The 22,645-nt window shown below is 41.4% G+C and overlaps 3 protein-coding genes across 4 annotated transcripts; 2 read left to right on the forward strand and 1 right to left on the reverse strand.

The window, feature by feature from the left end:
- The first annotated feature begins 334 nt into the window (after positions 1–334).
- On the forward strand, positions 335–4,016 carry LOC117615410 (tetraketide alpha-pyrone reductase 1). The gene is made up of 3 exons (XM_034344488.1): positions 335–1,051; positions 1,282–1,634; positions 3,701–4,016. The coding sequence occupies exons 1-3, from the start codon at positions 542–544 to the stop codon at positions 3,864–3,866; spliced, it is 1,029 nt and encodes a 342-aa protein (XP_034200379.1). The 5' UTR covers positions 335–541; the 3' UTR covers positions 3,867–4,016.
- Positions 4,017–4,127: 111 nt separating this feature from the next.
- Positions 4,128–6,236, forward strand: LOC117615412 (START domain-containing protein 10). The gene is made up of 5 exons (XM_034344489.1): positions 4,128–5,035; positions 5,170–5,452; positions 5,543–5,701; positions 5,775–5,921; positions 6,022–6,236. Exons 1-5 carry the CDS (start codon positions 5,004–5,006, stop codon positions 6,148–6,150), a joined length of 750 nt encoding a protein of 249 aa, XP_034200380.1. The 5' UTR covers positions 4,128–5,003; the 3' UTR covers positions 6,151–6,236.
- Positions 6,237–7,591: 1,355 nt separating this feature from the next.
- Positions 7,592–13,039, reverse strand: LOC117613796 (glutathione S-transferase zeta class-like). 2 transcript variants are annotated; one of them, XM_034342368.1, is made up of 11 exons: positions 12,846–13,035; positions 12,600–12,693; positions 12,385–12,441; positions 12,186–12,271; positions 12,025–12,096; positions 10,967–11,020; positions 10,756–10,831; positions 10,375–10,436; positions 9,298–9,357; positions 8,149–8,272; positions 7,592–7,930 (listed from the first exon to the last, which is right to left on the reverse strand). In XM_034342368.1, the coding sequence occupies exons 1-10, from the start codon at positions 12,846–12,848 to the stop codon at positions 8,171–8,173; spliced, it is 666 nt and encodes a 221-aa protein (XP_034198259.1). In that variant the 5' UTR covers positions 12,849–13,035; the 3' UTR covers positions 7,592–7,930; positions 8,149–8,170. The 2 variants fall into 2 exon arrangements, with proteins under 2 accessions (XP_034198259.1, XP_034198260.1); XM_034342369.1 differs by lacking the exon at positions 12,025–12,096 and having other exon boundaries at positions 12,846–13,039.
- Between the last annotated feature and the right edge of the window lie 9,606 nt (positions 13,040–22,645).

Consider the following 22,645-nt stretch of genomic DNA (forward strand, 5'->3'; position numbering starts at 1 on the left):
AATAAATCTATTAAATAAACATGAGTTGCAATGAAACCCGTTTGCTCATGGGAAATGAGATTTATAGATGAGAAATCAATTGTTTTTCCATATTTAGCCCTCCTCCCAATTTAGATTTTGTTTTCTTCCCTCATGAGAAAGTTTGGGAAAATAAACAACATTAAATGCACATTTTTTATGACTATTTTGTCCTTATTAACAATTTAGAATTACAACATACATTTTTTATTTTTAAATTAATATAAATATAATTAAAAAATTATATAAATTTTGTTTACTATTCATGCTCAAAACAAACATAAAAAATGATAGTGAGTCTCAAATGAACCAAATGGCCCTAAAAGAGTTGTTAGCCGGCATGGAAACGGAATTGAGTTTGAGATATGGCGCAGAGAATGTTTCGAGTGTTTTTTGGTGGAACACGTTACTTGACTGTTGCGGTTAATCCGGTAACGAGAAAGTAAAGAAGAGAGACAGACAGGATAGAGATTCAGTTGAGACTTGACACTTGACAAACACAACTCAGTTGAGACTAGAGAGAATGGATGAAAAGAAGAAGAGGAAGGAGAAGAAGGAGGAGGCGGTGTGCGTGACTGGAGCCAATGGGTTCTTAGGGTCATGGTTGGTGAAGACTTTACTGGAAGAGGGCTACACCCGCATCCACGCCTCCGTCTATCCTGCCTCCGACTCCTCCCACCTCCTCAACCTCCCTGCTGCCTGTGGCCTCCCTCCTCACGACATCAATATCACCATCTTCGAGGCCGATCTCCTCGACGCCGACGCCGTCGCCAGAGCCATCGAGGACTGCCACGGTGTCTTCCACGTGGCGTCCCCTTGCACCCTCGAGGACCCCACCGACCCCCAGGCTGAGCTAGTGCTGCCCGCCGTCCAGGGCACGCTCAATGTCCTCCAAGCCGCCTTGCGCTTCGGCGTCAGGCGCGTCGTCCTTACCTCCTCCATCTCTGCCATGGTCCCCAACCCCTCTTGGCCCCCCCACAAGCCCTTCGACGAGTCCTCCTGGACTGACCTCGATTACTGCAAAGCCCGCCAGGTACTTCTGAACATTGCGAAATTGTGAATTCATTCATTTTAATAGTATATTCGTTAACACAGATGTTGGTTAGGCCAGGACATTGAGTTTGCAGCCAAGTTCGAATCCCCACCCCCAGTAATTAGATTAATTTAAAGTAATTTAGTATTTAAAAAAAATAGGTATAATTGTTGGCAACTGATATGAATATGAAGATGAATGTGCATAATTATTTAATTTCGTACATACAGAAATGGTATCCGGTGTCAAAGACACTGGGTGAGAAAGCAGCGTGGGATTTTGCAGAGAAGCATGGATTGGATGTAGTGGCCATCCATCCAGCCACATGTCTTGGGCCGCTCCTGCAGCCTAGCACTCTCAATGCAAGCTGTGCTGTGTTGCTCAACTTGCTTCACGGTTCTGACGATACCCAAGAGTATCACTGGTTGGGGGCTGTCCATGTTCAAGACGTTGCCAAGGCACAACTTTTGCTATTTGAGACTCCTGCCGCTTCTGGCAGGTACCTTTGCACAAATGGTACCTTCCAATTTTCACACTTTGCTTCCACGGTCTCCAAACTCTATCCTCAATTTCCACTTCACAGGTTGGTGTAAAAGTTCCTCACTTTTTGTTATTTACTTGTTGATTTTATATATGATAGATTTTATCATACATATATATATATATATATATATATATTCACAACAGTAGAGAACTCAGAAGATGATATTCTGGTTTTGTATTTCTGAATGAATGAAATTACAAGAGAATCTGAGTGTACATATTCAGTAGAATGCTTACGACACATAACCGACTATATAGCTTAATAGCTAACCGACTATATAGCTTAATAGCTAAGCAATCACTTAGCAGCACATGACCATACTCTAAACTTTATCCCCCCTCGATGTCAGCTGGGTAATCGCAGCCTGAGATTGGAACAATAATGAACAATGATTGGACTATGTAAACCTTTAGTCAAAAACATCCACAACCTGTTCTTCAGTGGGAATGTTCTGAAGCAGAATATCCTTGAATGATCCTCAAATGGGAAGTGATGGATTTGTTGTATTGCAAGTAGTGGGCAATTTGAAGTATACCTTATATCAGTGCAATGATCTCATTCAATGCGGTGCACTACTGACTATATTCTCTTGTTGCCTCATTTACATGATATGATTATTTGGTTATTGCTGTTTACCTACACAAAGATTGGAGATTCTCTCATTCTATTTTGGTTATTTCACAAGTTGTATGCTTTTTTTTTTTCATTATTGCCTCCATTTTTTTTTTTCTGGAAGCTGGACTCCGTATGCTTATAGGTGTCTTTTTTAAAAGGGTTTACAGTTGATTTACCCCCTGAACTTGTACGCTACTTTCAATTTGCATGCTCACTTTTTTTTCTAGAAAATTGAGCACACAAACTAATTTTTATTGTCAATTCCCCCTTACCGTCTAAAAATAAACATGTCATCCAATAAATCCATCAAATCATTAAAAAATATATTTTTTGAAAAAATTAAAGAAAAAAAATTTCCTATTGTCCTCCCCTTCCTCTTCAACCTTGCGGTTTTCTACCATTCACCCCATCCCATCCTAACCCGATTCCCCCATGACCACCACCGCAAGCCACCCTCCCTTTTCTCCATCTCTTCCTCTCTCTCTCTCCCTTTCCCATTCAAGCTCCCCCCCATCCCCCATCACATACCCACGAACCTATAACCCCCGCAACCACCCATTTTCTTTTCCCCCATTGCCCCAGGATCACCACCGCAAGCCACCCTCCCTTTTCTCCATCTCTTCCTCTCTCTCTCTCTCTCTCTCTTCCCCCCTCCCATCTGTATTTTCAATTACAACAAAAGGGAAAGAGATGAAGTGGGTGCCCCCTCTGTTTATTAAAATAAAATTTTTATTTTATATTATTTCAACATATAAAATGATTAATTTGTCATCATATTTAACGGCACATTGGATGAAATGTTGAGATTTAGACGGTAGGGGGGAATTGGCAATAAAAATTAGTTCGTGTACTTAATTTTCCAAAAAAAAATTTGAGGGTGCAAATTGAAAATATCGTACAAGTTTAAGGGGTAAATCAACAGTAAACCCTTTTAAAAAAAAGCTCCCTCCCCCCCCCCCCCCCTTTTTTTTTTTTTTGCTTCAAGACAGTCCCGGGTCTTGATGATTTGACAATTTTGAATTTGAAAGATGATATGCATCAATCTAATGATTGCCCATACTACTTTTAATGTCTTGGGATGCATGAAGTACTTGTAGTGTAATTTAACAAGTTTGTAATCACTTTTGTTGTCATTGCATCAATTCTTCATTCTTTCCCTAGGGTGGTCTTGTATGATTTAAGGGAAAGGCTTTTTACAACTAGCTTTGCCTTTTCATAATTTTTCATCGATAGTAAGAATTTCAAATTGTTTGAGGCAAGTTGGACCAAGGTTAATTGGGCAGTGCATGTCAGATGGAAACAGGCTTCAAGTGAACCCAAAGATAATCCAATAAAACAAAATTAAAGTTGTCATTGATACCAACTTGTATCGGTACAGTTTGGTGACAATGTAGACATGTTTTGATTTAGATACTGTTGATTGAATCATATTATCGTTACTGGTTCCATAGAGAGAAGTAGGTGTTGATGTTGACTTGAACGACTTACAGGTTTAGTGAGGAAACCCAACCAGGCCTGAAGGAATGCAAGGATGCTGCAAAGAGGTTGATCGATCTAGGGATGGTCTTTAAACCAGTTGAAGATGCCGTCAGGGACACAGTGGAGAGCCTCAAAGCTAAAGGCTTTTTGAAGCAGGAAATGTTCCCATCCAATTAAAATAGTTGGCAGTAATAATGAGTTCAAATGAAATGCACCTTTTTATCATTGCCTTTTCTTTTGTTGGTTCCAGAAGTGCATTATCCTGGGTCGGAATATCATTATGATTATACATATATATATATATATATATACATATTTAAAAGTAAACTATAATTGTTTTAGTGAATTAGTTCCCCAAAACCATTACACTCACTCTCTCGTGTTCTGTTTACTGCACAATCACAGTATTCTGAAACTACAAGCATGTGATGAGATGATGAAGAGCATCAGTCCAAATTTCACAAATCCAGGCCGCATACAATTGCAGATGACTGGATTGGAATATTAATTAATTTTATTGCACTGGACAACTGGCCTAATCTAAAATATACTTGTTATATGAATGAATGATGAGTGAATACCAGGACAATGAGAGAGAGAGAGAGAGAGAGAGAGAGAGAGAGTAGAAGGTAGAAGGTCCTTCCTATTATTCTAAGGCACGTGATTGGGGGTCCTCCGAATGAACGAAGGAGAGAGTGGGTGTTTGAGGGGCGTCTTTGTCGCCCGGCACCAGGCAAAGCTTAGATGATAAAACAGTCTTTGGCTTAAGCTAGCTTACTATTGGTCATTCTTTTTTGCCACTCTGTTTCTGTTAGTTTTTAGCCTGTTTATCTTTTTCCTCTGTCCTCTTGCTTGGAAGTTGCAACTCTTTGCCTTGTTTTATTTTTAAAAGCCTCCAACACTCCATGTGCATATCATCTTCCCTACCCTTGCTCTCACCCCTTTTTTGACAACAAAAGAATCAATCCATTCCTCCACCCATTTTACTATTCTTCTGATTTTTGAGGAGAGAGAGAGAGAGAGAGAGAGAGAGAGACAAGTGCAGTTCCAAATCATGGAGGTTCCTCTGGCATTGCATGTGCTTCAATCACCTCTCGGCCCACTTGATATTATTCATATTCTACTACTACACTTATAAACTTTTCTTCCTTGTTTGTTTATATATCCTTCCAACAGTTGTTTCACAAATAAGTCACAATCTCCCCTAAGCTTAAAGCAAGCAGCTTAATGTGAAAAGAAAAGAAAAGAAAAGAGACAAGCCTCCAACTCCATTCAATTCAGAGCAAAGCAGATCACCACAAGACGAGATTAGAGATGACAAGTCCAGCACCTTGCAGCCGATCCTGGTAATCTCTAGCTAGCGTTTCTTACTTAATTCATTTTCATTCTATCTTCTCTGCTATCTATGATGAGTCTGAGTAATTTACTAATTACCAACAACAACAACAACAACAACAACAACAAATGAATTCACTCACAGGTCCATAAGTGAGGACTCGCTTAAAAGGTATGTGCAGTTTGCAAGTGAAAGCTGCATACAAGAGTTACTGTCTGCTTCAGACTCGAACAGGGACACTAGGGTTGGGGCTGGGAATAATGCCAATGATGGCTGGAAGGTTCTTACTCTGGACAACGGAGTAGAGATATCAAAACGCAGGTCTGGAAAAACTGCATCTTTTCACACCTTCCGTAGCCGCTGGCTGCTCACATCAGTATCACCCCAGCAATTCATTACCGTTGCCAACGCCATCGACGCTGCCAAGGTCAACTACTTACTTATCGATGCTGGCTTAGAGATAACTAGTAACTGTTTTGTTGGATTCTTCTTTGATTTATTCAACCTGCTACTGCAGCAATGGGATCCTGATCTGGTAGAAGCAAGGTACATAAAAGATCTTGAAGATAACCTCAGCATCATCCGCCTCAAGTTTGGAGATAATGCTAAGCCTCTATTTAGAAATAGAGAATTCATAGTCTATGAGCGACGTGAAACCATGGAAGATGGCACCCTGGTACGTAGGAGGGACACTCCGTATTGCATTTGAATGATTTGTGAAATTTTAACAGTGGGGATGTGCAGCGCAGGTGGTAGCAGTCGCTTCACTTCCAAAGGAGATAGCTGCTGGATTGCAACCAAAGCAAAATAATGCAATCAGGGGACTGCTGTTGCAATCAGGATGGGTAGTGGAGAAGCTTGAAGGCGACTCTTGTATGGTCACCTATGTTGTTCAGGTGCTCTACTAGTACTCTACTCTTTACTCTTTAACAACAACATTCATTAATTTAATAATAGCAGGATTGCTATTTATTTTCCTTTGTTTTCATGATCCAGTTAGATCCTGCTGGATGGATGCCCAGGTGCTTTGTCAATCGACTTAACAACAGACTGGTTATGATCATTGAAAATCTAAAGAAACTGGCACAAGCTTGTCCAATTGATGGGGATGGGGGGGAAACATGATTGATTATATTGTACAAACTGGAGAAAAGAAAAGGGCCTCAGTTCTAATTGTGATAAATATCAATTATATGATCTCTCTCTCTCTCTCTCTCTCTCTCACGAATTAATAAAATAAATTTGGAGGGGAAAAGGGAAGATAGAAAAGCGTATGCTACGACCATTCGTTTATCTCTTGTTAAGTGGGAAGATTGGGAAGAAACCATAAATACTGAAAAATTACTTGTGCAAGTCAAAAACGCTTTTACAAAGGGAAGTCAGTCTAATTTAGGGTTTTAATTATTTACAAAGTAGAATCAAATCGGTGCTTTGTTAAGCTTTTGTGCTCAACATTCCGTGCTTTGTTTCTCATCTACAAGTTGAAAGATGGCCAATAGAAGCTAAACTCAGCTAGCCTGGTACTACTTACCTCCTGGAGTTCTCATGCCAGCCTGAAATGAATTTGTTTGAAGAAATAATTTAGCAATGCCCCAAAGTTATTGTTCCTTGCACTAAATGAATTTATTAGAACGAAAAAGGGTAGCCCTAACTGAACCAAACAACACCGTTGAGTTTCAAATCGGTTCGAAAATTTTGAAACATAGAGGCGCCAACACACGACAGAAAGGCAACCACGAGATATAACTGGCCAAATGTGATCAGATTCTTATCAATCTGAGGCGTGCATGATACAAGGGACGGATAGGGTTTCCAAGCATTTAAGAAGAAAAACAATGTGTTGCTTGTATAGGTTATGTGGAAGGGGAAAAATAAGAAGCTTACGCGGCTCGATTCGGTTCTAAGCAGCATAGACATATAAATCGAACTGAACCAAGTTGACTGTTTCTGTTCAATTCAGCTCAAATCAGAGCAAATTTCATCCAAAAAAAACCCCAGTTGTGGGTTGTTTTGCCCACCCGTACTACCATCCATCCTATCAAATTTTTTCTGCAAGGTTTTGACATGTGCCAATCATGAGAACCTTTTTTGGGATTTTCGTCATTCTCCCTCTTCTTTTTTCTATCATCTTCTCTCTTCAGTCTCTCTCTCGTGGTGATTTTATCTAGAGATCTCCAGTGTCCCTCAGCCGGCATTCGAACACCCGTTGTCATTGGGACACTCCACAGTCCACGATAGAAGCAAAAAGCAAATTGTAACTATAGGATCTTCCCACGCATTAATTAGAGATCATAGTCGTCTCCCGAGCTATTAACATACAAAACCGAGCACTGGCATTGGCAACAGTATCCCTCCTTTGGATAATAAAACACAAAAGAAAATTATATTTAAAGAAAGCATCATAAGTTCTCACCAGAATCCAAAACACCCGAGCTAAAAATTCCAATTCATGCTAGGGTTGGTGTGGTTGGGACTTCCTCTCTCGTTTGGAATACACACACAAACATATCATTTTAAGCAAATATATACACCTGATTGCTAGACAACTGGAGAGCACAAGAAAACAAATTGAAAACATATTTAGATGTTCTCTTTCTTGATAACCATAACAATTCATTGTATGGAAAAGACCATAAGCTGTATTGTTCCAAGTACACAGGATGTGTACAAGTCTACTCCCGAAGACTATTTTGACAGACAATCCGAACCGCTACATCACTCAATATTTTACATTACAACAACCTCCAGTTCTATCAAGGGATATCACTTATTACAGCACCTGACTACTATACGACATCCATCATGGGATAACATTAATTTCAACACCTGACCTAAGTACTTTACAACATTTCAAACCTTAATTATGAGGCACTTTACGCTGCACTTTGGGACCGGCACGTTTCATCTGAATTTAAAAAAGGGGAAGTTTTAGAAGAATGGAAATGACAATTTTAAATGGACCATTGATGCACCAATCAACGCAAAAGCAACTATAGATTTACAAATGGCATCGGCATTCTTATGGTGCCTCACATATTCGACAAGTGCCTCAATTAACCAGAACACTTGGATAAATGGTATAATCTAACCAACAGAGAAGACTTATAAAATATTACTTCTTACATCTTGAACCCCTTGGTTTTAACTATGAAGAAGGAGCATCTGGCTGGTTTTCTGGTAGAGCATCTAGGAATTCTGGGATCTTACTGTATGCCTCATGCAACCTGGCCAAAAGGGGAAACTGAGCCTGCACAACATTTGATGGAAAATAAACTTATTAGCAGATGTACATGTGGAAAGCCACTTCAAGTTTTGAGCAAAAGGTCTCAAAAAAGAAGATAAGTATCTAAGAGGACAGCTACCAGAAATATTAAAATAAATAAATAAGAAATAATTATGAAGAAGGAAATGAAAGAGCAGCTGGTGGATGAAAATGTAGGAACACCCAAGACCAGGACAGGGTTCAAAATTGCAGAACACAAAGGTCAAAGACTGTTTCATTTTTTTTTTTTCCTTTTCTTTTTTCTTCTTTGGCTGATTGGGAAGGGTGAGAAAAACCCTCCTTTCCTAAACCCAAGACAGATATATATTCAGAAGCTCACTACACTGAATGAATTGATGAGACTTCAACCTAGGCCTTGAGCGAAACTAAGTTATTCCCACCAACTCACCTGAATTTTATTAGTGAGTGACACAAAGTCCCATAGCAGGGCAAAATATGGTTATTCTAAGTTCATATAGAGATGAAAGAATGAATCATATAAGCTGATTGTAATATTCTTCTTAGGGACAGAGGCGTTTGAAGTCTCTGTAAATACCTTTTTTATGGCAAGCCTACCATGATAAATAATAATATATAAAATAAAATAAAAAATAAAAAAAAAACCCTAATCAATGACCACTATAAACTTCATGTCAATGGGAGAACAATAAAGCTTCCATTCATATAATAACAAAAGATATGCAGGTCAAAGATGAGCTGATACTGTTTCGAATAAAGTACATAAATAAGAAAAAGACAGGTTGCTACTGAAAGTAGACACAGATAGAAACTTGATTTATGACCCAAAAAAAGGGAGAAAGTAACTTGATTATGTGATGGGAACATCAGAACACCACCAAATTGGATTAGTTTCCATTGTCACACGAAAATGAAAAAAATAATAATAAGGAAATGTCAACCTACAAATCAGATAAATATAAATTTGCACAATCAAGAACGAATGCACATTTGCTACAGTGTAACTGGCACAAGAATAGAATGAGCAGTACCATGTCTACATGGAACCTTCCAATGGCTGCATAAAGCTGGGGTGCTAGAAACAAATCTGCCTGCAAATATTTGAGAAAATGTTACATTATTTTATTTTTTTTATTTTTTAATTTTATTTAATTTTATTTTTTGTATTCATACATTGAGGAATTTCACACTAGCACTAATTATTTGGAAAATTAGGAAGTAAAAGTAGCAATGTTCAACATGCAACTCAAACTGTAGGGTTCATGTAAGGCTTTTATTGAAAAAATTACACAAGGAAACACCATCTTCTTAGACAGTGGATTGCCCCTTTCATACGAGTGGGGGTAAGGCTGCAAATTAGTGAGTCCTGTCGGTTGGAGGATAAAGCTAAGGAGTTCAAAGTTTGAGAGTTGTAAGAAAAGTAAAGTACCTCTGAATTCCTTGAAAATCTCTAGGTTTAGGCTGGAGAAGTGATGGACTTCGGTATATGCACTTCTATTCCAAAGTCCACCTGTTCTTGTTCTTTTTTTTATATAAATACATTGTTTAATAAAATCCTTATGACTCCAATGAATTTTTGAATATTATAAAACTTTCTAAAAGTCTTATCAATTGAATACCACAACAGTTTTATGGACTCTCTAAAAATCCTAATTGAATACCACAAAACTATTATGGACTGTAAAAGTCTATATTGAATACACCAAAACATTTTTAATGGGGTCTTATAGTACTACTAGGAATCTTTGGGAGTTCTATTAGAAGCCTATATCTCTTGGTGCCTTGATATGTTCTTACTTTCATCTCTCTTCTCCTCCCTACTATTCTTTATTTCTCTAATATCTTTAAGATTAAAGCAACCATATAACTTTCGTTTCCTTTAACCTCTTCTACTCATCAAAATTTCCATCATCTAAAAACTACATAACCAAGAGAATGAGTACCCTAGTCCTCAAACCTGCCACATCAATGGTTTTTCTGGTTGTTGAAACAATTTTGTGGTCAAATTATTTTTAAATGTTTTAAAGAGTTTTCTGATTTTCCAAAATAAAAAGTCCTTTTTCTTAAAGGAGAGAAGAAAAGAAAAAGGACAACATGAGCAAACAGACCAAGAAAACTTCATCCCCAGTTGCATATCTCCCTGCATAGTTGTTCAGCAGTTCTTCAAGAGCTGAAACACATACAGATAACAGATTATTAAGCCTACAACCATTCATAGAAAAGAAGAAAAATACAGCAAGACAGGGTTTATATAAGGTACGATCTTCCACAGAAAATAAAAATGTGGTTTGACAAGTCTCGCACATTTGGGTGTGTTTGAGGTCTGGAGAAAGCAAGATTGGAGTGGAAAGATTACAACTTTTTTCTTCTTTCATAGATACAAAAACTTTAAATCCAAGAGGTCTTGTTATTTTGAAAAATGACATCATCTGTGACTAAACCAGTTTTACCCTCATTCCTATTTTCAAATTTTTTAAAGATTTTCTTACCTGCAAAGCCTTTTCCAATATGAACTTTAGCCCATTCAAGTTTCTCTTCGGGACTAACTTTTTCTTCAATGTACTTCTGTAAATGGAAAAGCAGCAAAACAATATCCATATCAATTTTTTAAAATGATAATACAATGAGAAGTAAGCTCAGTTTTTGACAATCAAAGCAATACAAAGTATCCACAAGCAAACACTCGATCCAGCTACTTACCAGTATAGCCAGATTCTGTAGAGGCTGTATGCTTGAGGAAACGATATTTGCAGCCTACATATCAGGGGCAAGCTAATAGCATTAGAATTTGAAACATACATTCAAAATCATATAATAATAAATGTTAATGAAGAGATTGTTGCTTTCGGGTGGGAGCGATGTTTGAACAGGTTAGGATTTTACGGAAATCATAATGAATTGTACAAAGTTACACCAGGAAACTCAAATTACTAAGAGTATATCATACAGGTAGAGCATGATACCATATCCCTTAGCTGAATTACCATAATTCAGCATGTTAAACACAATAACCAGCATGTGTGATGGATACAGATCTAAGCACCAATACACCTGAAACTAATTTTCCGTTCTTAATAATCACAATAGAAACTACCATTGATGTCATCTACATCCTGTTTTGTATAGCATGCATGTAGGCCATAACATACTCATCCATGCAGTTCTGGGTAAGTTAAGTGCAGATGTTTTGCCAAGTCAAAAGGGCAAAATTGGAAACCGTATTTCAACTAATGAACTCAGCCAATGGTTGTTCCAGGCACACTCACTTGATCCGTTAAAACATTTGGCAGAGAGAGTATCTGAACTTGGGTCCTCATCATCAGAAGACAAGCATGGCTACCAATTGGCTATGCCCTGACCTCAAAGTTTGAGCTTTTATGTGCTCATTGTGACATTAGCAAAATTACTAGTAGTGCCCCAACCCCAAGACATTCAAACACTCTTTAATGGCATCAACACATGCTACACTCATTAGTTCTCAAGTCTAAAACCCAGTGATTATACAGTTGAGTTCATAAAGAGCCCAAACATAGTCTACTAAAACGGAAATTTTCCAAGCCTGCACATCTACATCTTGTGTTTCCAATCTATATTTGAGAACTCAAAGCAGAACTATATGGGACAACTACTCTAACGGTATTTATTATTTGAAGGTCCAGCTCCAGTGTGAAACTAAAATTGGCTATGCAAAAAGTAGCAAGAGGATAGTTCATAATATTTCACAAGGGGATAATTAAAAAGAAAGAAAGCAGTTTGACCTGGTAATTGATGGCCTTTTTCTGAAGATCTTGAGGTAACAATGGATGCTGAGGGTATTTGTCCTCTAAATACTATAGAATACGAAAAACATATTTTACGAGGATGTAATGCAAATTTAGTGGAGCAGAAGCTGATGAAAAGGAATAACATGGAGACTGACTATTAAGATGGCAAACGAGTCAGCAACAACAATGTCCCCATCCACAAGCACTGGCACATAGCCGATAGGATTGAGCTTTGTAAACTCTGCAACGCAAGAAAAGCCCCCAAACAATTGACTATTGAGTTGAGCAGCTACTCCTACTACAAGTTAAGTTCACCGGAATATAAAACACGAAAGTGAAAGGGAAGGGACTGACCGGGACTGAATTGCTCTCCCTTCAACAGGTTTACAGCTTTGTACTCGTATTTGAGCCCTACACAGTATATTCAGTAATTAATTAAAATACAAATACATTTATACTTTCTTGAGAGTAAGACTTCAGCCTTCAGCCTTCAGATTTCAGATTTGCAAGGAGTAAATTAAAATTTTTTTTTAAAAACAACAACAAAAAGAAATTGAAGGAAAATAAACCTTTTAAGTTGAGAGCAATTCGGACACGGAAGGAGCAAGTGCTCCTCCAGTAGGAATACAGCTTCAGCTGTTGATCATCGCCACTTTCACTCGCCTGTGTTCCATCTTATCATTCGTTATTATCAATCAAAATTTCAATTCGTCTATCTCAGAATATCGGGCGTTGACAAGGATAAGAAGCATATATATAGCAATAATTTTCTCTTGGGAAAAAAAAAGAAAAAGCAGACTCTAAAATTCACTCACCATGAGACGCAGCCAAGACCCTAAAGAGATTTTTCGATCACCGGTCGCGCTTCAGTTTTCACACAAACAAACCGATTAAACAAATTCAACTTTTCTGATTATCTTTTCTTGGCGTTGGCGGTGTAGTCCTGCGTATTTTATACAGCATGTTTACACCATGTAATCAACCAAGCCTACTCAGTATCAAGGCAATTAGAACCAAGATGGCAACGCCTTTCTCTCTGCCAAACCTAATCTCCAGGACACGTATCGTCACCACGACAACTTGTACAAAGTCTCACATTGAAACTTTGTGCAAACCTCTCACTTTCACTTCCTTATAAATAGAGAACAGTACCCAAGTTAAAAGGGTAACTACTTTCTCACATTTACTGTTACTCTGCTAAAGTTACCACTTGTAGCTAACTTAAGCATCGGAGAGCCTTCGGCCGGCACCACACCGGTGTCCGAAGCTTAACGATTGCTTCTCCCATTTTGTCTTATGCAGGTTCTCCCCTTACCGAAGACTTTAGCCTCCTAAACTGCCGAAGACTCCACACATCTCATCCCCAAGTTGGACTCAATATTGGCCGGGCCATTTTGAGCATCAACAGTTTGGCGTCGTCTGTGAGAATTCGACAATTGAATCCCCTTTTTCTCTACCAGTCAAGCTGGCTCCTTCACCTATCAGGCCCCGTGGCCTATTCTTCACCCCACACTCTGCTATGCCAACTGAGATAGCCACGATACCCAGCACCATACACCCCGCGATGGTACTTCCCGAAAAAAACCTTCGTGAGAGGCCACTCTCTAGGCAGAAGTGGAGCGTCTCCGCGATAGTGTTACTAAAATGTCGGAGAAATACGATCATCTTCATTGCATGAATGTTGAGCTAGAGCATGACTATCGTGCTCTAAAGCGAAACTGGGAGAGGACTCACACCCAGGATGCCCAACAAGACCTCACCCAAAATGTTGGGCATACCCAGCCAAACCAGCCAGTACATTCTGGCCACAGTGCCCCGGCCCAATCTAGGCTCTGGAAGGGTAAAGGCCACCTTCATCCGGAGCTAACCTAGTCGCGACTCCTTTGCATTCCCCTGCCGAAGGACCGGCCTTATGAACCAGTCAGGATCTACAGAGATTGCAGGGACCACATCTCGATCCCTATTCCTGTTAACCTCGAAGACCCACGGGTGACATACCTGGGCCCCCACCAGGGCCCACCCGCTTACCTGACGAGGAGGGCGTAGGGGACTCGGATAGCTGAGAATTTTATAATTCAGAAGCCTGGCCACCTTACCACACGAGGTGTTGGAAGAATGAGAATATTCCCCAGCCCATGTCTGCCCACCTCGCAGGCCTTTAGCACCTGAGACTCTCCCTCATGCCGACCCGGCCATGAGGCTTCTATTTGAGAATGTCCGACGTCTGGAGAGCGAACAACATCGCAGCCATCAACCCCTCTGGGCAAAACCACGACCGGGGCCCTTTACTGAACGTATCCTCAACTACCACCAGGAGAAAGATATCCAGCCACTACGTATCGCCTTCTATACTGGCACAGAGGACCCTCTCACTCATATCCACTCATTCCAGTCTGTCCTTGGGTGCAAGGGCCTCACTAACGAAGGCATGTGCCTCATCTTTCTTTCCACCCTCAGCGGCGCAGCCCTAAACTGGTTCTATAGGCTCCACCCGCACACCATCAACTCATTCGACAGTCTCAAGCAGACCTTCTTGGACCATTTTATGATCCAAACTGATCGCCTATACTCCGCCGACGACTTGTATATGTTTCGGCAGGGTGAGGACGAACACATTCGTGAGTATGCAGCCCGGTTCAATCACGAATACTCCCGCTGCCCAGAGACTGACGATCCCGCTGCCTTCGGGACTTTCAAGAATGGCCTCTGCGAGTCCAACTTTCGATACCTGTGACAGGACCCGAGCCCAATTCCACTTTGAAATTCGAGACAAGTCCTGTGCGTGTCCGACACCTGGCGAGTGTCGGGCACAAATGACCTTTTTACCCTTCCTGCTAAATTACGTTTGAAATTTTTTCTTTAGACTCCTGCCGAAAATTCGGCAGAGTCTCCCCTGTATTTTGTCCAAACCCAAAATCTTCCACATGTTAAACAAGCAAATAATTCCACACCAACTGCCAGAATAACTCAACTAAACAATTTTCAACTCTGGTTCTCAGTTCCAACCAGATATCAGAGCAATTTCTAAATAATTTACAAGATTTCAAGAACTTTCCAATAAAATCCTACGTTTCTTGGTGGTGCGGAAGCTAGGAGTGGCCCGGTGGTGGATTCCTGTGCACTTCTACAGCCTGGGGGCGAAAAACAAGTTAAAAGTGTGAGTGAACAAAAAGAATGTTCTTAAAATAATTTAGAATTATAATAACCCCCGTTGTAAAAATAATTCGATATGTAAATCTAAAATTCGACTGTATTCAAATACAAGGCATTTAGATAAAACATAGGTATGTATACGTATCTTTACAGCTATAAAACCTGCACGTATATCGAGAAAACTGGTGTACAAAATGACTGAAAGAAATGGCTGCATAAAAGTACTCAAATGCCTTTAAAACTACCACCTAAGTGTACCCCTGAAAATCCGTCAATTCCCCTGGCAGGTCTAGGCGACACGCAGTCTGTCGAGCCGCAAACTGGCAGGATTCAGGGGACTATGGTTAGCCTGATCCGCCGGCAGGTCTCGACGACACCAAGTCAACTCGAGCCGCTCTGGCAGGATTCAGGGGATCGTAGTCAGCCTGATTCGCAATCCTGGCAGGTCTCGGGGACACGAAGTCAGCCGAGCCACAAATCCTGGCAGGTCTCGGGACACTAAGTCTGCCGAGCCGCAAATCCTGGCACTCACGGTCCGAGCGTCCCCGAAACTCGTGAGGCAATGTCAAGTGCACTGACGAAACTGAAATCAGACTGGATGTCCGTAGACATCGGTCCAACTGTGGGTAATCACCAAATAAAAAGCGGGTACATGGTGGTTTTTAAAATAAATTACCTTAGGAAAGTCTGATAAATAACTGAAATCTCACATTATGCTGTTATCTCATTTGATTCAAACCTCAAACTCTGTTTTTTATAACTTTTAGCATGTGTAAGTAAGTAGCACAGAATTATAGAACTATTACTGTACTAATCATGCTCGGAAACATAATAAAACTTATTCAAGATCAAATAATGAAATTTATTCAGATAAATTCATTTATAAAAACTTATTTATATAAAGTCAATATGAAATCATTTATGTAAACTCATTTATATAAATCGTTTAGATAACTCATTTATATAAAATCCTTTATGAAAGAAAGTCCACTCACAGCTGGTCCGAGCTAGCTGGTCCTCTTGAAGGTCCCTTCTGTGGTTCTGTCGGGCCTCTAGTGCCTGATTACCCATAAAGATTAAATTAATAAAACTGCTCAATAAAAGAATTAAATTAAACACCCTGCCCCCGGCTCCTAGAAATACGTGCACTCATTTTTAAAGTCACTCCTATGCCCACTTTAGCATTTTAGACAATTAGAACGGCCTTGAAAGATCCGAAGCTTTACTAAGCGATAAACTGCCAGACCGGCCGATTCGGAACCCCGTGGGGTCCACGATCTCCGATGGCCAATCTGGGATTCTCTAAAGGTTCCTTACAGTTTGGCCTGAGACGGACGGTCGGATTAGCCAAAATCGCGTTATCGCTTAAAATCCAAACCCTAGCCCCAGGGTTCGCGATTTCGAAGTATCCGGGACTCCGATTCGCAATCCGTCAAACCCTACACGATCCTGAAATCATGTAGAATGACATATCCAAAATTGAGTGCGATTGAACGACTCGACTACACTGTATCCATGGATCGCGCAATATGGAAAATTCGTTCGGGGCTCAAACGGACTCCAAATCAAGATCCGCGAAATCCTACGCGCTCGTGACAACACGAGGATCGCAAAACTACATAGAGTCACTTCACTACCCTCACCCACATGCTGTGACACGCGCAGGCAGTTTGGGTGTCCGAAGCGATAACGGCTCGCCGGAAAAACTCGAAACCAAGACTCCAAACTCCTATCCTAGGTAAAACACCCCATTTGGAGTCATTTTTGTTCTTGGACATACCCCAAAAAGTGGCAGAAAATGGCCGATCACGGAGGTCGAATTCGACCGATTTTCAAATTGAAAATCGAGTGATCTAGAGGTAAAATCGATCAGAACCCAGCCAACCATCAGTTAGAGCATGAAAAATAGCTGAGAAACCATACCTTACTCGAATGATTCGGTTGAGAAACGAAGGAGATCGAGGAGCTTGAAGTTTCGACTAGAAACCAGCGGTTTTCGCCAGTTTTCGGCGAGGGTGTGACGGTTCCGATGGTACCCACGGCGGAGATCGAGACGGCCTGTGATGGCGGCTATCTCCATCGGAAGGGGAGGAGGTCACGCGGTTGGTTGCGACGGGAGGAGAGAGAGAGAGAGAGGAGAGAGAAACTGATGGGAAAGAGAGAGAGAAGAGATAAAAATCTGACTTTTTTCCAAATTACCGTTTTGCCGTTCGTGGTATTTTGACCATAGTTACAACTCCGATTCAAGCCTACTCCGTGTCTACGGAAAGTCAATTTTTTTCCTATTAAATAATGCGAGGGCAAAATCGTCTTTCTTCTCTAATAAATTAATACTAATTTTGAGATATTTTGTTTTGGGTTATTACAACCTGGTTCATAGCAACAGTTGGAACACATATACAGAGCTAATGAAGCAGGCAGCGGTTCACGCCAAGGTTGAATACTTCAATTCCAAGCGTGGTCCAGCCAACCTGGCCCGTAATACTTTTGCTGATCCTCCACCTGCTTCAGTACCTGCCCCAGCCCCACCAGAGCATTCTACCCCCGCCCCAAATACCCAGGGCACCCCACACCCAAAAAGGAAGGATAGCTACCAGCATTCCTTCAGCAATAACAAAAGTGGCAGATATGGCAACCACCACCAATCTAGTGGAAGTAACCCTCCCAAGACAAGTGATCGGGCCCCACTTCCCTTCATACCTAGGTCCAGGTTCGAGGTCTTTACCACCTCAACACCACCTATCAGAACGTCCTGGTGCGTGATGCCCTTATCATCCCCAAGCCACCCCCCGGAGACCATCCGGCAAGCCTATGCCCAACACAGGCGTCTTCTGCCGTTTTCATCAGTTCAGCGGCCATGACATCGAATCTTGTGTTGCCTTGCGCAATATCATTGAAGGGCTCATCCGTGAGGGGAAGCTGGACAACTATGTGCACAACCTACCACCCCTACCTAACCCTCACCAACGGCAGATCAACATGATCTTCACCATCAATGGTGGTCCTATCTTGGCTGGCACCTCCAACAACTCTATCAAACATTATGTCCGCTCCACCTATGCGCACCAGATCTTCAGCATCGAGCAGGGACGCTTGCCAAAGACCCAAAAATCAGGCTGGGCCCCCATTACCTTCTGCGAGGAGGAGGAGCGTGGTGTTATCCTCCCCCATGATGACCCACTCATTATCCGTGCGGATATTTCTAACTTCGACGTTGGGCGTATCTTGGTGGACACTGGCAGCTCGGTCAGTGTGATATTTGCTGACGCTTTCAATGAGCTCCAGGTCCCGTCTCACTTACTCGACCGAAGCATCACACCCCTTGTCACATGAGCTCCAGGTATGAATCGGCACCTCCATCTCACAAGAGCTTCGCTCTGACCTCGTCGCCTTTCTCCGCCTCAACTCTAAAGTCTTTGCATCGTCCTATAATGACATGCCTGGCATATCACCAGACATCATATCTCATAAGCTCAGCGTTAATCCTGCCGTCCGACCCGTTCGATAGAATCGTCGTGCTTATGACCCCGAGCGCTATGAGGCAATGAGGGCGGGGCTGGATAGACTGAGTAGTATCAGATTCATCAGGGAGGTTAACTATCTACATGGCTGGCTAATGTGGTCATGGTCCGTAAACCAAAAAAGGGCTGGCGCATGTGTGTAGATTACACCAACCTTAATCGGGCCTGCCCAAAGGATAGCTGTCCCCTACCCCACATTGACCAGCTGGTCAACGCCACAGCTGGCCACACCCTCCTTAACTTTATGGATGCTTACTCAGGTTACAACCAGATCTTTATGCACCCTGAGGATCAAGCCCACACCTCCTTCATTACGGATCGTGCCCTCTATTGCTATAAGGTAATGCCCTTCCGCCTTAAGAATGCCGAGGCTACTTATCAGCGTTTGGTGAACAGCCTCTTCGCCCCACTGATTGGCAACACCATGGAAGTATACGTTGATGACATGCTAGTCAAGAGTCGCACAGCTGACCAACACATCCCTAACCTCTCTGCCATGTTCACCATCTTGAAGCAGTACAGAATGAGGCTCAACCCCACAAAATGTGCATTCGGGGTGGCTTCAGGCAAATTCCTTGGCTTCTTGATCAGCCAGAGGGGTATTAAGGTCAATCTAGAGAAGATCCAGGCCATCTTAGACTTGACAATACCTAAGACGGTCAAGAACATCCAAAGCCTTACAGGGCGTGTCGCAGCCCTGACCAGATTTATCTCCAAGGCCACTGAATTTGCTACTGCTTCAATCCTTGAGGATCAACAAAATACTCTCATCCAAAATCATGTGTCCCAAGAAACTCACTTTGTCCCTTCAACATGCACACTTGCTAAGCCTGGCATAAAGTTACTACCTTCTTAGAGTTCGCCACCCAATGTTTAAATACTTCACATGTGCCTTCTGTTTCTTCGAATACACTCAAAGGTTATCTAGCTACGCGATCATGAGGCGATCTCAATACCGCCCAAACATTCTGTTCACGGGGGGTCCAAAATACTACTGGCACATCCCTTAATTCTTTATAGTATGACCAGGAATTCAGAGTTCTCATACCTCATTCAACACGCTATTTTAGGTACATACTTCTTTCCAACTCGTTACTGGAGCTATTCAAGCCTCAAGTCACTTTTTAGAAAATCCCTTGGCACCCTTGAGCTTATTAAATACTTCCTTACTGTGAAATATCTAGCTACCTTGAGTCCGTGCATAACTTCATAATGATATCTCCTTCCTTAAATAACACTAAAACATCTCAATAAAGAACAACACTAAGCTGAATGGCCCTCTTTGCTATCAATTCCTACCATTGAGTCTTTAACTCCTTTAACTTATTGGTGTCATTTTTGTACTTCACCCAAGAAATAAGCTCCATTCCTGGAGTGAACTCAAGAATAAACCCAATTTCCCAATGAAAGGTAACTCGGCGACACGGTAGCTGATCAAATCAATTCAACCCTAAGATGACCTTCAGTCAACCATGCCGAAGGGGAATTCAATTTGTAACTGCAATAAATAAGGCTTATGTTTCCTACTGAGGCAGGTTATACTGTCTATCTACAGGTTTAAAACTGTTACTACATCCCTTCAGCTGGCTGCTTCCTCAACTAACCACACTGATTTGGGCTCACCACGAAACAGAGCCTCCTCTGTGGTGTTTCCTGTGATTTACCTTGCTTACTTGTTCCGCTGCAGTAATAATCTTTTTATGCTGAAGAAACAGCGACAACCCTTTTTGAAAATAATATCCTCCAGCTGTACCTCACTAGCAGGGCCTGGAACGGTGCCTGCCACACCTGACACATTAAGGCAACTTCTCCTGTTAGAGCCTAGCAACATCTGTCTTCCAATACTTCTGGCTATACCAGCCCTAGAATGACTTCCAATACTACTGTTCTGGCTGGTACCTTTACTTAAACTAAATCCAGGTCGGCAGCCTCCATACCTGCGGTTATTCGGTGATCAGAAACTGTAATCACTACTATAGCTATCTCTCTTAAACTCTTCCTGATTAATGTTACCTATATCCAAATACTATGCACAAAGTGTACCCCATGGTTTGCCCATTATCTTGCTGGGGCAGACATCACCACGGCATCAAGGTTAACCAACTACTAACTGATCACAATACCTTGGATAGAGGCTTTTTAACCTTATCACAACCAAGTACTACCTCTTACTTTTCGATCCCTATTGGTAGAAAACCATACGTGAAACCTTTTTCTCATATTCGGGTCCAATCATTATCCCCTATTTGGCTGCAAAAATTTCCGCCTCCACACATTTTGCAAACTTGTAGACAAAACTGACCATCACATTGGGCTCTAAAAATGCTTGTTTCATACGAGTCAAAGGGTTCCAGTATCGTTTCTTAACCAAATTCCATCAATACTCTACTCTTCTGTGGAGTAACCAGAACTTCCACGATCTACTCTATTCCTTCAATTTAATCCTCTTTTTACTACTAGATACCACCATTATCCCAATTTATAACTCTCACTCCTTTTTACTGGATTTACCTGTCTCACGGATGGATCTCTGGCTGACTAAGGCCTGAGCTAACAACTCCAAGGTCTACTGGATGTTTGGATCTCCCTGTCTACTAAGTACAGTAAATACGGCTCCTGACGAGCCTTCAACAACTGATTACTCTACCGGTTCAGACACCGATGCAATTCCTGTCTAACTTGGGAATCTCATCCCCTTACGTCGGGGTATCTGTCTAATTTTCCTACGGATACCACCACCATTTGGGACCAACTTGAAAACAAAACAAGAATGCAAAGAGTGCGAAGTCTACAGGAAGTTAAACCTATGCTCTGATACCAAATTGACAGGACCCGACCCAATTTCCACTTTGAATTTCGAGCCAAGTCCTGTGTGTGTCCGACACCTGGCGAATGTCGGGCACAAATGACCTTTTTACCCTTCTTATTTCAAAATATGTTTAAAATTTCCCTCAGACTTCTGCCGAAAATTCGGCAGAGTCTCCCCCGTATTTTGACCGAACCCAAATTTTTCCACATGTTAAACAATCAAATAAATTCACACCAACTGCCAGAATAGAATCAGAGCATTTTCTAAAGTTCACAGGATTTCAAGAATTTTTCCACAAAACTCTACCTTACTTGGTGGTGTGGAAGCTAGGGATGGCCCGGTGGTGGATCCCGTGCACTTCTACGGCCTGGGGGCGAAAAACAGGTTGAAAATGTGAGTGGACAAAAATTAAGTTCTTGAAAATAAATTTTATAAACATAGTAACCCCCATTTAAAAATAAGCAAGGATTTAAATCGAGGGTTTGTCTATATTTCAATACAAGGTATTCAAATAAGCATGTAAAAACCTACTGATGAATGTGCTCGTATAACTGAACAAATATGTAAAGATATAAATGCACGAATATCAAGAAACTGATATAAAATAACTGAAAGTCATAATCGAATAAAAGAAAACTCAAAATCCTTTGAAAATACCACCTATTTGTACCCCTGTCATATCCGTCAATTCCCCTGGCAGGTCTCGGGCGCCACGCAGTCTACCCGAGCCGCAAACTGGCGAAATCAGGGGACTATGATCAGCCTGTCCCGCCGGCAGATTCCTCGATGACACCAAGTCACCTCGAGTCGCTCTGGCAGGATGCAGGGGACCGTAGTCAGCCTGATCCGCAATCCTGGCAGGTCTCGGGGACACAGAGTCAGCCGAGCCGCAATCCTGGCAGGTCTCGGGACACCAAGTCTGCCGAGCCGCAAATCCTGGCACTCACGGTCCGAGCGTCCCCGTAACTCGTGAGGCAAAGTCAAGTGCACTGACATAAACTAAAATCGGACTGGATGTCCGTAGACATCGGTCCAACTTTGGGTAATCACCAAGTAAAAGGTGGGTACATGGTGGTTCTAAAATAAACTATTTTTAGAAAAATCTAATAACTCACTGCCTTTTTGTGAAACT

The sequence above is a fragment of the Prunus dulcis genome, chromosome 1 (assembly GCF_902201215.1).
Source record: "Prunus dulcis chromosome 1, ALMONDv2, whole genome shotgun sequence".
NCBI classification, from domain to species: Eukaryota; Viridiplantae; Streptophyta; class Magnoliopsida; order Rosales; family Rosaceae; genus Prunus; species Prunus dulcis.

Excerpts from the sequence above, each read along its gene's own strand:
- LOC117615410 (XM_034344488.1), top strand. The coding sequence starts at position 542 with ATGGATGAAAAGAAGAAGAGGAAGGAGAAGAAGGAGGAGGCGGTGTGC. Across the intron at positions 1,052-1,281 it reads ATTACTGCAAAGCCCGCCAG|AAATGGTATCCGGTGTCAAA; the intron begins GTACTTCTGAAC and ends TCGTACATACAG. Across the intron at positions 1,635-3,700 it reads CCTCAATTTCCACTTCACAG|GTTTAGTGAGGAAACCCAAC; the intron begins GTTGGTGTAAAA and ends AACGACTTACAG.
- LOC117615412 (XM_034344489.1), top strand. The coding sequence starts at position 5,004 with ATGACAAGTCCAGCACCTTGCAGCCGATCCTG. Across the intron at positions 5,036-5,169 it reads GCACCTTGCAGCCGATCCTG|GTCCATAAGTGAGGACTCGC; the intron begins GTAATCTCTAGC and ends ATTCACTCACAG. Across the intron at positions 5,702-5,774 it reads CCATGGAAGATGGCACCCTG|GTGGTAGCAGTCGCTTCACT; the intron begins GTACGTAGGAGG and ends TGTGCAGCGCAG.
- LOC117613796 (XM_034342368.1), bottom strand. Across the intron at positions 10,437-10,755 it reads TATTGGAAAAGGCTTTGCAG|CTCTTGAAGAACTGCTGAAC; the intron begins GTAAGAAAATCT and ends TATGTGTTTCAG. Across the intron at positions 9,358-10,374 it reads CTGGGGATGAAGTTTTCTTG|GCAGATTTGTTTCTAGCACC; the intron begins GTCTGTTTGCTC and ends AAATATTTGCAG.